This window comes from Antrostomus carolinensis, unplaced genomic scaffold (assembly GCF_000700745.2).
Source record: "Antrostomus carolinensis isolate BGI_N321 unplaced genomic scaffold, ASM70074v2 scaffold14707, whole genome shotgun sequence".
NCBI classification, from domain to species: Eukaryota; Metazoa; Chordata; class Aves; order Caprimulgiformes; family Caprimulgidae; genus Antrostomus; species Antrostomus carolinensis.
In genome coordinates, this window is record NW_010328200.1 from 106,201 (window position 1) to 119,336 (window position 13,136).

The 13,136-nt window shown below is 38.5% G+C and overlaps 1 protein-coding gene across 1 annotated transcript in view; it reads right to left on the reverse strand.

Moving 5' to 3' along the window:
- The window catches only part of LOC104528237 (Down syndrome cell adhesion molecule homolog), a 33,731-nt gene extending 21,225 nt beyond the window's left edge, over nucleotides 1-12,506 (reverse strand). The window contains exons 1-4 of the mRNA XM_010172178.2: nucleotides 12,461-12,506; nucleotides 11,390-11,420; nucleotides 5,572-5,687; nucleotides 2,674-2,823 (exon numbers count right to left, since the gene is read on the reverse strand). Of these exons, the coding sequence (XP_010170480.2) occupies nucleotides 2,674-2,823; nucleotides 5,572-5,687; nucleotides 11,390-11,420; nucleotides 12,461-12,506 (343 nt within the window). The remainder of the gene's footprint in view (nucleotides 1-2,673; nucleotides 2,824-5,571; nucleotides 5,688-11,389; nucleotides 11,421-12,460) is intronic.
- Nucleotides 12,507-13,136: the final 630 nt, after the last annotated feature.

Here is a 13,136-nt window from a genome sequence, read left to right on the forward strand (position 1 = left end):
TTTACAAATACCAGCTGTGGTCTGATCCTTCTCTTATTTCTCATCTTCCCCCTACAGCAGCGGAAAAACATGAACCTGGTGCCATTGATAACTGATCCTCCTGGTAGTGCAGCACACAGCCACCTCACATGGATAACATCCAAAAACACACTTGGCACAACGTGACCAGCCTATCAGTATAAACCACCACTTGTACCAGCTGTGGAAAGTTGGCACATGGCTGTTGTGCAGCCAGAAGTGAGGCTTGTGCCTGCTTTGAGGGAAGATATGAAGGACAGAAGGAGAGTGCTGGTGGGAAAACTCTTGGCACAGTGCTGGGGCTGCATGGTCTGCAGAAGAGAAGGATCAGGGGGATCTCATCAACATATTTAAATACCTGAAAGGAAGGTGCAAAGAGGATAGAACCAGGCCCTTTTCATTGGTGCCCAGTGACAGGACCAGAGGCAATGCCCACAAGGTGAAACACAGGGGCTTCCCTCTGACCATCAGGAAACACTTTATAGTGAGGTTGGCTGAGCACTGGCACAGGTTGCCCAGTGAGATGGTGAAGTCTTCAACCTTGGAGATATTCAAAAGTTATCTGGGTATGGCCCTGGGCAACTGGCTCTAGCTGACCTTGCTTTTAGCAGTGGGATTGGACTAACCAGTGCCCAGAGGTCCTTTCCAACTTCAACTGTTCTCTGATCCCGTTATTCAGAAGGCTTTAATCAGCAACTTGAAGGAGGCAGGACAGCCTGCTGCCAGCATGCAGGAGGTGAGTGCTTGTCCTGCTGAGCATGTGCTGAGCAGTAGCTCTGCACCAGCTGTGCTGCGCCTGCATATGAGACTGTGTCGCACAGATGCAGCAAGCTCCAGAGCTGCCTGTGTGATGGAAAACAGTGCACATCTGGTGCCCTAGTTGTCAAGCCAGCTCTGCTCTCATATGCTGAAACATGGCTGTAGAGAGCTAAGATAAGCAAGGCAAAGGTTCATGAAGCACACCTCTTTTATAAATAAATACGAAATAGAGAACAACTTAGAAAGATCTGTAAGGGAATATTTGCCAATCAGTGAGTGTGCTTAGATGGGAAGATCCATAACCTCTGAGCCACCCAGCTGAGCACTGCATGTCTCTTCACAGAGAAAGCTGTGTGTTTGGACAAAATCTCATAGCCCAGCCACTATCAAAGCTGTATTAGTGTCTTAAACCCAGAAAACACAACCTGTAAGTCTTTGACCCAGCTCTGTGCATTACTGCAATCAGACCTTTACTGCATAATAAAAGTGATGGTTGTTTTCTATTTCCAATGCTGGGCTGGACACAGATCATACTGTCATATAGAAGTTAAATCCCAGTTTAATTTGAGGGAAGTCTCTCCCTGACTTCAGTGGACTGAAGTACATAACTGTGCACAAAAAGGGATTAGAAATGGAAGATGCTGGTGCTATAAAATGCTGTGGTGTGGTATATAACAGGCAATTTTGGGGTGGTGCTTCTGTCCTTATTAGAAAAGGCAGAGTTGGAAAACAATGGGGAATCCATTGTTTACTCAGATGATCTTGATCTGCCAACATGACAAAAATGATATGATTTTTTTTTTTTTTGCTCTTAGTGAGCAGGTGAGCCAGTATGTACATGAACTAAAACAGCAAGAAAAGATTAGTATCAAAAAGAACACAAATGTCATATCTTGACTGTTCTAATTCAAATGCCATGGCTCTCCACAGAGGAAAAAGCAAATCCAGATGATGGTACCAATCTAGTCCTCAAGAAATAATTATCCAGAGCTTAAAACTATCAGAGTTAGAAAAGCAGCAAGGTCAGGACTACAAGAGCTGTCATTTATAAAGTCTGGGGTGGAAATGAAGATTTTTCAAATAATCTGCATTTTAGGTGATGCACAACTGAGTTTTCAGCATTTATGTTCACCGAACTCACCAAGAAAACAAATTCTGAAATGGTCAGGGGATAGAAATAATCAAAGATTTTAGAAATTGCACACTGCTTGTGCACTACACTTTGGTAATATTCCTAACTCATGAGTATTCCTTCAATCTAGTGATTTCCTTTTCCATTTACACCTATATGGAACATATTCATGAGAAGAACATATTCAAGAAGAACATATTCATGAGAAGAACATATTCAAGAAGAATGGATTGCAACAGGGTATTAGTTTATGATAGTATTTTAATCACTATAAAAATAACTCAGCATTAATATATCTGGGAAAAGTAATTTATTATAGTAACTAAAACTGGAAATACAATTTTCTTCAAAAAAGCAATAATGAGAAATGTGTTTCTTACCTGATGAAGAGGTAAGGAAGGAAGACATATTTTGAAATACAATAAAGATTGATCACTGAGAAAAAAAATGTATTAGACACTAAAAGCCATTAAGTTAATTTACTCAATAAATTCTAGAAATTAAAATCTAGCATGCATTTGGTTTAATGAAAGCCAGGTATGAATTATTTCAAATTACATCTACATTTCAGATGCATATGCCATTTTTACCATATTGAATCACTAAATGCAATTGTAAAAGAAATCTTCTCTGCTGACCTAAATAGATTTCTCTCAACTTTTAGACTGAAGGAAAAACCCCATGAGGCTGCAAATGCAGGAGCACAATATTCATTTTCTTATAGCTTTCTCCTCTCCAGATAACGTATTCTCTTATATGCTTACTTGTTCCTGGCCGGGCATCAGAAACATCCACCAGTGGTCCTGTAGCCTGTGACACAGACTGGTAATGTACTGTGTGGGTGACAGTCAGTGACTTCTGCTTAGACGTCTCTCCAAAGTCAGCATCAGTGAGCAGAACTGTTGATCTGTCATCTGTAAGCAAAAAAAAACATCAGATGACAAGTAACGAATTTTGGGTTTTCCTTCATAAGAGCTTTACAGCAAGTCTCCAGACTTGTTTTCAGCTGGGCACCACCACTGGCAGTGGCAGCTTCCTCTTCTGTGCAGGACTGAAGATGGTTTTGAAGTGTGCACCACAGCCTAGGAGTCTCTGGGTTTAAACTCAGAAGTTCATACAAAACTAAAAAGTAAATGTTATTTTCATGTCTGTCTTTGTGATTTCACTTCAGAGATGCACAACCGAGACAGACTATTAAGCATCCTTCCAAAAAGCTAATTTGTGTGTAATTATTTTTGGACCTAATTCCTTCTTTCCCATCTTTTGAACACTGCCCTTTCCCCTTCCATTTTCAGAGAGCTCAGCTGAGCTTTTCAACAACGTATTAAATTTATTTCTCTTTATTAACATAATTAGTAATATCCTCGGAGAAATCACCCATGTCTTCCCAAGAGGAGGTCAATAGGTAATGTTGCTAACTAACCCTCTACCAGCCAGCTTTTTCTCCAGAGGCAGAATACTGCAGAAGGGTTGGCCATGACCTAAGACTGTTCTTAGGGAGCTCCTTATTTTTAAGCACATGAGTATTGTAGTGAAGACAATGGAAATATACTTGCAGAGCAGCTAAGCATCCTGTATTTTACTGTTCTGGAAGCTATGGGCTAAGTCGTCTCAGCTCTCTCTGCACCCAGCCTCACTACTGTAGGTCTGAAAGAGAAGCTTTGGGGAGCTTTATATGAGTCACATAAGTTTCTCTCAAGATAGTCAGTCCAGCTGACTATGGGCTTTTCTGCAGCTAAAAAGAAAGGTGCAAGGTGAAGTCTGACCTTGGGAAGGACTGGAAGAAAAAGGTGAGCAGTGACCTTTACTGCTGTATGGTTCTGCTGCATATTGCTTCCCTATGGACCCTATGGAGTAGGACATATTCATTAAATTTCTACACAGACCTTGATCTCTGCAGAAAGCCAGTGCTATACAGCACTTTTTTTTTCTTTTTTTTTCTTTTTTTTTTTTTTTTTTTTTTTTTTTTCAGTTGTGATCTCTGTATGTATTTCTTCCGCTGCAAAGAGGAATCTGGTTCACTCGATCATGGAAGGTTTAACAGCAATAAATCTTCCACTGACTTTGTGCTTGCAGAACAACTATTTGCATGATAACAGACTTTCTTCTGCATTCTTTACAGTCTTTTTTTTCCATTCATAATAGTAATAAAAGCCACAAGAAGTTCCTGCTATGCTATGCTACATAGCTTTGTAACCTATTTCTAAGGGGACTGGCAGCAATGAGGCTTCCATGCATTTACTAGTCAGCAGAGGTTAATCTGCTTCTTCTAAGCATTCCTGTTGTTTTTTTCTAACTTGACAAGACACCATGAAGGCAAACAGTTCTGCACACTAACATAACTAGCATTTTTTACCCAAAGAAGGCCATAAATAGAAAAAGCATTATTAAATCAAATTACTCTTTCTCTGGCAAAAGATGAGCTCTTATTCAGGTTGGGAATAAAACCTCTTGGCAGTCAACTGTGTCAAAGACTGCCAAAGTGTCTGCTTATTCTGAGTGCTTTGTAGGGAGCTGGCTATTAGCAAGGCACTGATCGCATTGCTACAGTTAAAGCACTAATGGTCTTTCCACTATAACCCCTTATTGCTCAACAACTGTAACTCAGAAGTAAAAACTGTCTTTAGGATGAAGCTTGGCACAGATTACATCACAGAGGCAAACTTTGGAAAGCTCAAATCAGGATTAAAAAAATGCCGTATTTCAGGTGAAGCATAGGTCTCCTTTTCAACTCTGCAGCACAAACTATGAAATGTCCCCTGAGGCCACCCCCCAAGCAATACCAGCCTGACAGCAAGTGTGACAGATTGTGGGGCTAAAGCAGCTTGACCCTCCCCAGTGCAGGCATGGACAGTAGATGCAGAGATGCTGCTCCCAGCTTGCAGAGCTTTCCTCTCCAGCCACACCATACCTGGGATGCTGTTTTGTTCTTCAGCTATCACAGGGTTCTTCTACACAATTTTGATCCAAAAAAAAGTTAGAAGTCTAACAAGGTCAGTCACAGTGTGTACCCATACAGTCACAAGATCAGGTTGCATTTTTATTCTGTTGAGCTTTCAGATATCTTGTGTTTAAATTAATTGGCAAATAGCCCAACACCAAAAAATTCTGTTTTTCATGACAGTTCAGCTATGTGCCAGCCACCTGAGAAATCTTGTTTTCTGTTGCTTGAAACAGTTTAGATTTGAATTTTGTATAGATACACAAAAGCTGAAAACTGATCAAAATGTTGAAATATAATTTGCTATGAAAGTGTGGATACAATATGCAACATGTAAGTTTTAGAAGTTGGCTGTTCCAAAGCTTTAAATACGGATATTGTAGCTTCAGAATTTCATTTTCCTTATAAGTAATGCCAGTGATCCAACTGTCTAGCCAAAGCCAAAAGAGAAATCAAAATGAAAACCATAAAACTGTCAGTTTTAATTTACATTTTCTTCAAGCAGCTCTTTCCAGAGCTTCATTTTCCTAATGTCATTATTTTAAATACTGTACTGAGATGACTTAAAGTGGAAAATTATTCAAAGGGCAGCAAAAAATTCAGTTTTTGAATGTGGCAAATTACACTGTAGTTCTTTTTTCTTGATGTGTGCAGTGGGGAAAAAGGTGAGGGGTAAAAATGCCTGTTCCATTAACCAGTGAAAAAAAGCCCAAGAGTTTACCAATGGTCTCCATCGTGTCCCTCTCCTCAATCAGAAGTTGTGCTCTAGGAATGTCTATGTGCATCCTCAGTGTCTGCTGCTGCTTATTAAGTGTATCTGATGTCCTGGTGTTCTTGCTAAAAACAAGAGAGAAGTGAACACATGAACATTTAGCCTAAATTAAAAGATTCTCATGCAAACTTCCTCATTTTAAATCTGTCCAGCTCAAACAAAAAATGATATAACTATAATCAGCAAAATACTCATATATTTCATTTTCCCCTCTTCAGAACAAGTGCATGGTATTAATTATTGCACATGACAAGAAGTTAGATGAATGCACAGTGTTGAGGCATTTGGTCTATTCTTTATCAGTAGGGAATCGCCTGAAAATTTCATATAGTTTTCTTCAAGTGTTGTCATATAACGAAATTAGTAAAAACACTTCACAAGATGGATCTTTTCTTTCATTCTTCATGAATATAAGTAAAGATACACACAGCTGATCAAACAGGTTGGTAGGAAAATGAAGTCTTGAGTAATTTCTAATTTTTTTTTCAATTTTTCATTATTTTTCATTAGATAAATTCCAAATATCACTAGAACTGATTAATTAAAAAGCAAATTAATAACTAGATATTCCATTAATAAATCACATAAAATAAATAAAGGTTTTAGTTCCATTGATGTTCTAAGTCTAAAATTGCAAATCTTGTTTACATTCATGGATTATTTCTAATTGATTGATGCAATATTCTGAAAAAGAACATAAAACAATTATTCTATCATTATGCAAATTGAAACAATTTCATTTTGAAGTTTGTGTACCAGAAAATGACTTCTTAAATGAGCTGTCTACTGAAAGCAAATGAAAATGGATAGTAAAACTGAGTGCTACAATCATTTCTAGTATAGAACTTGCACCAAGAAACCTTCAGACTGCACTAAAAACTTTTTGTCCTTTTAGATGTAATTACTCTTTGGAGGAGAGGAAATATTTGCTAATACACCTTCATGCAGGGATGCTGAGGAAAGTTAAGACAAATCAACCAGTAGTGTGATCCAAATCCTCACACTTCAAAGAGCTTTAAAATACAAGTGGAGGCTCATTTTCTAGTGTGAAATAGCCGTAGATCACTTGGTTTAATTCTCCTTTGGCAATGAATTATTGTTGTTAATGCAATCATCAGAGGACTATTAGGATGCTTGATGATAAGATCACTTCTTCCCTGAGTGTGGGCCTCTACACAGATGGTTTATGCATGTGTGATGAGCCCACATCGCTAGACAATTTGCCTTAACTTCCTGCTGTGTCTTCATGTGAGCAAGACCTAAGTATTGCAGGTATGGAGGTTCTTCTATAGTCCTTTTCAGGAGGAAATTCCTTGTCATGTGGTCAGTAATTCTGCTCCAAATCCAAGAATGAGATCCTCAAGGCACACAAGTACCTCTCTCTCTGTCTGATTCTCACCTTCTTGCTTTCCCTGCTCTTGTGGTCCCCAGCATTAACACTATCCATGAATCTTACACTTTAATGTCTCTGTCTTTACCTGAGGGGTCAGGTGGTACTGTTGCCATCAGATACAGATGGAGAGCTGAAATGCATTCAAACAGCCTACAACTGGTGCCTCATTTAATCACTATGGATGCAAAATATCAGGAGAGCTACCCAAAGGCTATCAGATTTTTCTCCATATATAATCAGTGGAAAATAGTAGTCACAGTGTCTTATTAAGCACATAAATTTTCAAAGACATTTAGGATCCTAAAATGCAGATAAATTCCACATTGATGTTCTCAAAGTCTCTGCAAATGTTCTGCATGGATTATATAGTGTACTCTCCTATTGGTTTCCACTCAAGTTGCTGAAATGTTAAGGTAATCAAAGACTAATATATTATCTGCATGCCAAATATGCTTGAATACATGCCCTTGAAAAGTTGAGCTACTCTGGGCCTGTCCAAGATCATAGAGCAAACCTGTGATCAAGTAGGAAACTGAATGTCTGAGGTCCAATTTCAATTAATAATCAATAATCCAATAGTTATAGGATACATGCAATCAGATACATTCAGAATCTGTGCAATACATAATCAAGTCTAATAAAGGTATCATTGCACCTCTTCTCCACTCACCAGGGACAGAGGAGACAAAGGGATCAAATCAGAGATCTTCCTCAAAGAATGCAGACCCCAGAATCCCAGTGAGAGCTAGAGGCTCTTCTGCAGTATGAACTTTCTATATTCCTACTAGTACAAAGTACTCAACCACACCAGAAGTAGTTTGGACCATAGGGAGCAGGAGGACAGTTCCCAGGTTTGCAGTTATATTCCTCACCTGCCAGAGGGAATCCTGTATCCCATTCTTGGCTTCAGGGATAGCTTTATGCAAAATATGCAGAAGGTCCTTCAAGCCAGAACTGGAATACAGGCCTCATTATATTCAGGAAAATTCCCTACTATACTTGAGAGTTATGCCACGTTTTGTGTGATCTCTCTCCTTCTCCTTACTGGTCTAATGGATTCTCCTGTATGCAGTAGCATGGTGACATGGAGTCTCCAAAAAGAACATGCAATTGGCAGTAGCAAGAGGGTTGCTGCTGATTCTCATGCTATTTCTTTCTGGTTCAAGAAATTTTGAATTATTTTCTGCAGACCATAATAGCTCAACTTTCAGGTTATAAAAACTTAAAGTGCCAACAGCAATTAAGTACCTCTAGTACTTGGCAGTAAGGCAAAGTAATTTTTAGGACTGCAATTTTGAAGCTTGGTGCCATTTTCTAAACTAGGAAAATTTGGGCATCAAAGTATTATAAGTCTGGTGCATGAGGAGTTCAATGTTTAATTTTTTAAAGGGAGGAAACATATCGACCTATATTTTCCTTAACCTACAGATACAGAATTCCCAAACTTAAACATGTGCTATGGCTATTCTTTACCTGTCAGACCTTGTAAGGATCTGCATGTAATACAATTAGTTCCCTCTACTTCAATGAATCTCTGACCTCCAAATTGTTAGAGACTCAGAGCCTGTCTGAGGGAATGAGTCAGTACGCATTTTCTATAGTCTTTTACTCTACCAAGGTGTCTGCTTTTGGCCACTAAGACAGATACTTGGGTACGTGGGCCTTTGGGTCTGATGGAGTACAGCTTTTAGGTACAGTTTGTGGATAAATGGGCCTTTTTCCAGAGGAAATACAATGTGCAAGGTATTTTGAAAGTGTATGCATAGTTAAAAGAGTACTCCCTTTTAAATAATCTTTCTGAATCTTTAATAAAAAAATACTTACTTGAATGACTGAAAATATCTGTATGCACAGGAGCGAGTTAAACCTGCCAAGCCGGTTACATAAAGGGATTAAATATGGTGCTCTGTAAACCCAAAGTCATTCTGGGTCCTTGGCAGAGAGTCAGGCCACCTGACAGTTTCCTGATGTCTAAGCTGATTGTTGTAAAAGCATGGAAAACTAAATCTTGCAAGTAATCAGCCTGGCAGAGGAATATTTGGGGAAAAAAGATTCCTCAACTTGTGTTCAAAATTAGAAAGCTCAGTCAATTGCTGTATTGATTCACAGTGAACTGTTACAAAGAAGTTGTCTGGCCTGATGCTTTCACCCAAAAGAAACATAAAAAAGCTGTGACTGCAGAGCAGCAGGGATTTTTATTTGTGAGTTTAAGGTATCAGCAACACGTTGTGCAGCTTCCATTAAACTGCTAACTTCTGCAGCTTATCCTGCTCCCCAGACATTTGACTTACACAGCTAAAGCCAGCGACTTTCAAAGCAAAGACTAAAGCTCCACTCTTAATCCGCTTTACACGTGCTCATAAAAATCTCCTCAAAGGGAAAGATGCACAAAGCTCTTTCCTTCCCTCACACCTTCCTACCAAGCAGGGAATAATCTTTTCTGGTCTCTGTTCAGTACTTAAACAGCAAAGCATAACCCACAGCATACCCTCTTTTTTGAAAATATTTCATAGCAGATCTTGGTGAAATCTAAAAGATATAAAGTATCAGGAGCTTTATAATATGTGGCAATTGCTTTGGAGAGGGTTTATTATCCTTTGATTATTAAAATGTTAAATCTTCAGGAACATCTACTGATGATGGGTAGCTCAGGTTTCAGGTGGAGGTACTTCACAGATTTATCACAAATGACAGAGCACTTAGCCTGTAGAAAGCAGGCTCCCCAGACCAGCATCACTTTGAGAGCTTCAAGTTATGAAATGTGTGCAAATGTGCGCCTATAACCCTTACTTCCTCTAAAGTCCTGTTCTAATAGCCATTTGCCTTTGTTCACACTTATAGAAGAGACATATAAAATATGATTATTTAATAAAAATAATATTTGTTAATAAACGAGATGGGAGAAACTGACTTGATGATCATGTTTCAATTGTGAAAGGAAAAGCAAAAAGAAATGGTGGCAGATGAGTTACCTAGAAAAACAGCTCTGAACTAAAGGCTGGGAAGGGACCTGACTGTTCTCTGAGTGCATCAGGCTAGGAGGGCAAAAGAAGTTCTTTAATTTGAAGGTCGACATCAGCAGAGAAAGAAATGGGTCAAAACTGGGCACTTATGTTGGCAGTTTAATGAAATTTTCTAAGCATCAGAGGAGTGAGACTCAGACTTTGCAGAGGCATCAACAAGACTAGTGAAGCTAACGAAGGTGAAGGCAGAGGTTTACCAGTTTTGCAGAGGTGCTATGTGTGGTTGTCACTGGACTGAATATCTTCATCCAGGAGTTTCAGCCAGTTTATGCTGGGTTTGTTTAGGGAACAGACTTGCTGCATATGCTAATCTGTGCTGTTTTCTGAAACACTGAAAAATATCAGAGCATATCTTCCCGAAGTTGCTTAAACCTGCAATTTGCTGCTAGCAGGGGTTTCTAACTGCAATATAGGAAGGGTACGACCTGACCTGCATGACCATTCTTGTTAACAACAGTGGGACTATTCAGACGTATTTTCAGACTGTTGGCTTAGAGCTGAGTTTACACTAAAAGCATCTGTCACCATGTCTTTGGTAAGTATATTCTTATAATACCAGGTGAATTTTACCACAGGTGAGGAAGTTTAGAGTATCTGGTAATGTATTGATGACATTTTCAAATTTGTTGCTTAAAAATGAAAATATTTTCTAGCAAACAAAAACTCATTTGAATTTAAAAATAATCCCTTGGTGATCTAATTTTCAAATATATGCAGTAAAGTTCAGTGTTTTCCCCAGACAAAACAATAAACATTGAAGATATGACATTTCCACCTTTGAAAGAATTGTGGTGCCAGAAGTCATTCTGTTGCAATTCAACAACTAAATTAAGTTTCTGTATGCTAAGCTGACATAAAAGAACTGAAAAATAATAAATTGATTTACCTGCTCTTCTATACCTTGGGTATACACAGCTAGCAATAGTGAATTACATTAATATAACTGTAAAGTTTAGGAGTATTCGCATCCAGGCACTTACTGCCTTCAATCAGATGATCTCTGAAGAGCAATTACTTCGGTACATATTACAAAAATGTTTTTCTGATTAGGAAAAATGTCCAAATGGACCTACATAGCTCCAATAATTTAATCTACTAACACAAGATTTCTCAGTTTTTTACCATTGTATTCCCTCTCAGGTACTGTCCACAAATTGTCTTTTTTCTCCCATTTCTAACCAACGTGTCCTAATAAACCAACGTGTTCTTAATAAACAGTCAAGTGGTGTGTTTTGAAAAATGATTTAGGAATGGAAGGCTTACTTCTCCATTTGTACCTATATTAGTTTTTAAACATGATGCTGTAGTTGACAGAGGTCTTTTAATATAAAAACATTAAATCCATTCTTACCTCATAAGCATTTCAGCCAAACTCTTTGCATCTAGAAGAAAATAGAAGAAATGTCATCACAAATGAAAATCTATATGATAGATGGATTAATAGGAAGTAAGTGATTTGAATCAGCCATGTGTTAAGATCACTGTTGTTTCTCAGATCAGTGGCAAGCATAAAAAAGACTACTTTTGCTGAAACTGCATTTCACTACATCACAACTTTCTGCCCCAGAGAACCCTGTTCCTCAATAGCATCAAAAATGCTTAGAGAAGTCCAAGCTACCATTGGCTTAACTAGAAAAAACTACAGAAACTTAGAATTAGAAACAGTTTAATAAGTAATGAGGATGTCTGTTCTTTCATGCCATGATTAGCAAGTGAAGGAAGGAAGAAAAGGCAAGAAGACAAAACGTTGACATTCATCTCTGGGCAGGAACCACCCCAAGCTGGATGAGCAATTGCTGGCCTGCAATTTCCAAACCGAACCTGACTGCATAGAGGTCTGAGCAAGGGAGGTCTCCAAGGAGTCAACTTGTTTCATTGCTCTCAAATATGAATGCTTTTCCATAGCAATGCTTCAAAACTACTACTGGGTCTTCAGAGGACAGTCTATACACAAAAGAGAAGTAGTTTATTCCCACATGGATCAGCTTTTCAAAATGAGGTGCTGCTGAAGGAGAAATATTCCTCTTGTTGCCATTGCTGTTACTATTAGCATAAAATTGTTCAGGGATTTCATTATTCTGGTACATATCAGGCCAAAGGACACAGCTGAAGGTTTATTCATCCAGTGTTCTTCAGGTAGCTTTCTTCAAAACTCTATCAACATATAATAATTTCTGTAGTATTATTCAGCAAAAATAGGCAGCTATGCTTTCTTCTCCGGTGGTCTGCCAGTAAACAAACTCACTTAAAAAATGCTGACTCTGAAGTCCTTGAGTATATTACACAGCAACAAAACAGCCTTTTGTGCAACCAGGTGAAGCAAATCTGAGAAGAAAACAATTCCAAGTTCTAAGTCTTCAAGGAATTCTCCTAATATGTGAAATTTAAAATTTCTTCCTGTATCTGCTGCTTGTGAATCTACCAGCATCTGCTAAGACATTTACTGAATTTGTCTTTTTTTTCGCCATCTCACTTCTGGAACCTTTTTTATTCCTTAATCACCTCTTGGGTCTCCTATACCTACAACAATTTCCTTGCTTGTGATCCTATTAAATATTCTGCCTTTAACATTTAGAAGATACAAGCAGAACAAACCACCATCTTAATGCATCACGCTGGCTATATTTGTATTTGTTTTTAAAAGGAACGGACAATGAGCTTTTTTATTAATTCAAAAATATCAATGAAACCCTACCATCCATATTACGTGTTTCTGACAATGTGCCAGCTTGCCTGTCTAAGGCTTTTTCCTCATCTGCTACTGTAGAAGCTGAAATTCTGTGCTTCCTCTCAGTCTGTTTGCTCCACTCCTTTATTTTTAACCTTCCTCTAACCCTTTTCAGCATAAAGCATAGAATCATGGAATCATAGAATAACTCAAGTTGGAAGGGATCGATCAATATCATCATGTCCAACTTATGTGGCAGATTCCTGGTGGAGGGAAGGACTTTTCATTTGAGATGTCCCATCAAACCGTGTTCCATTTAGACACTCAGACTTTCTCCTCTATCATTAATCACGAACTAAACTACTGCTGCTGCTGCTCCCAAATGATATCAGAGATAGTTTTGCTACTGTCTCTAGTCAAGCATCACCCC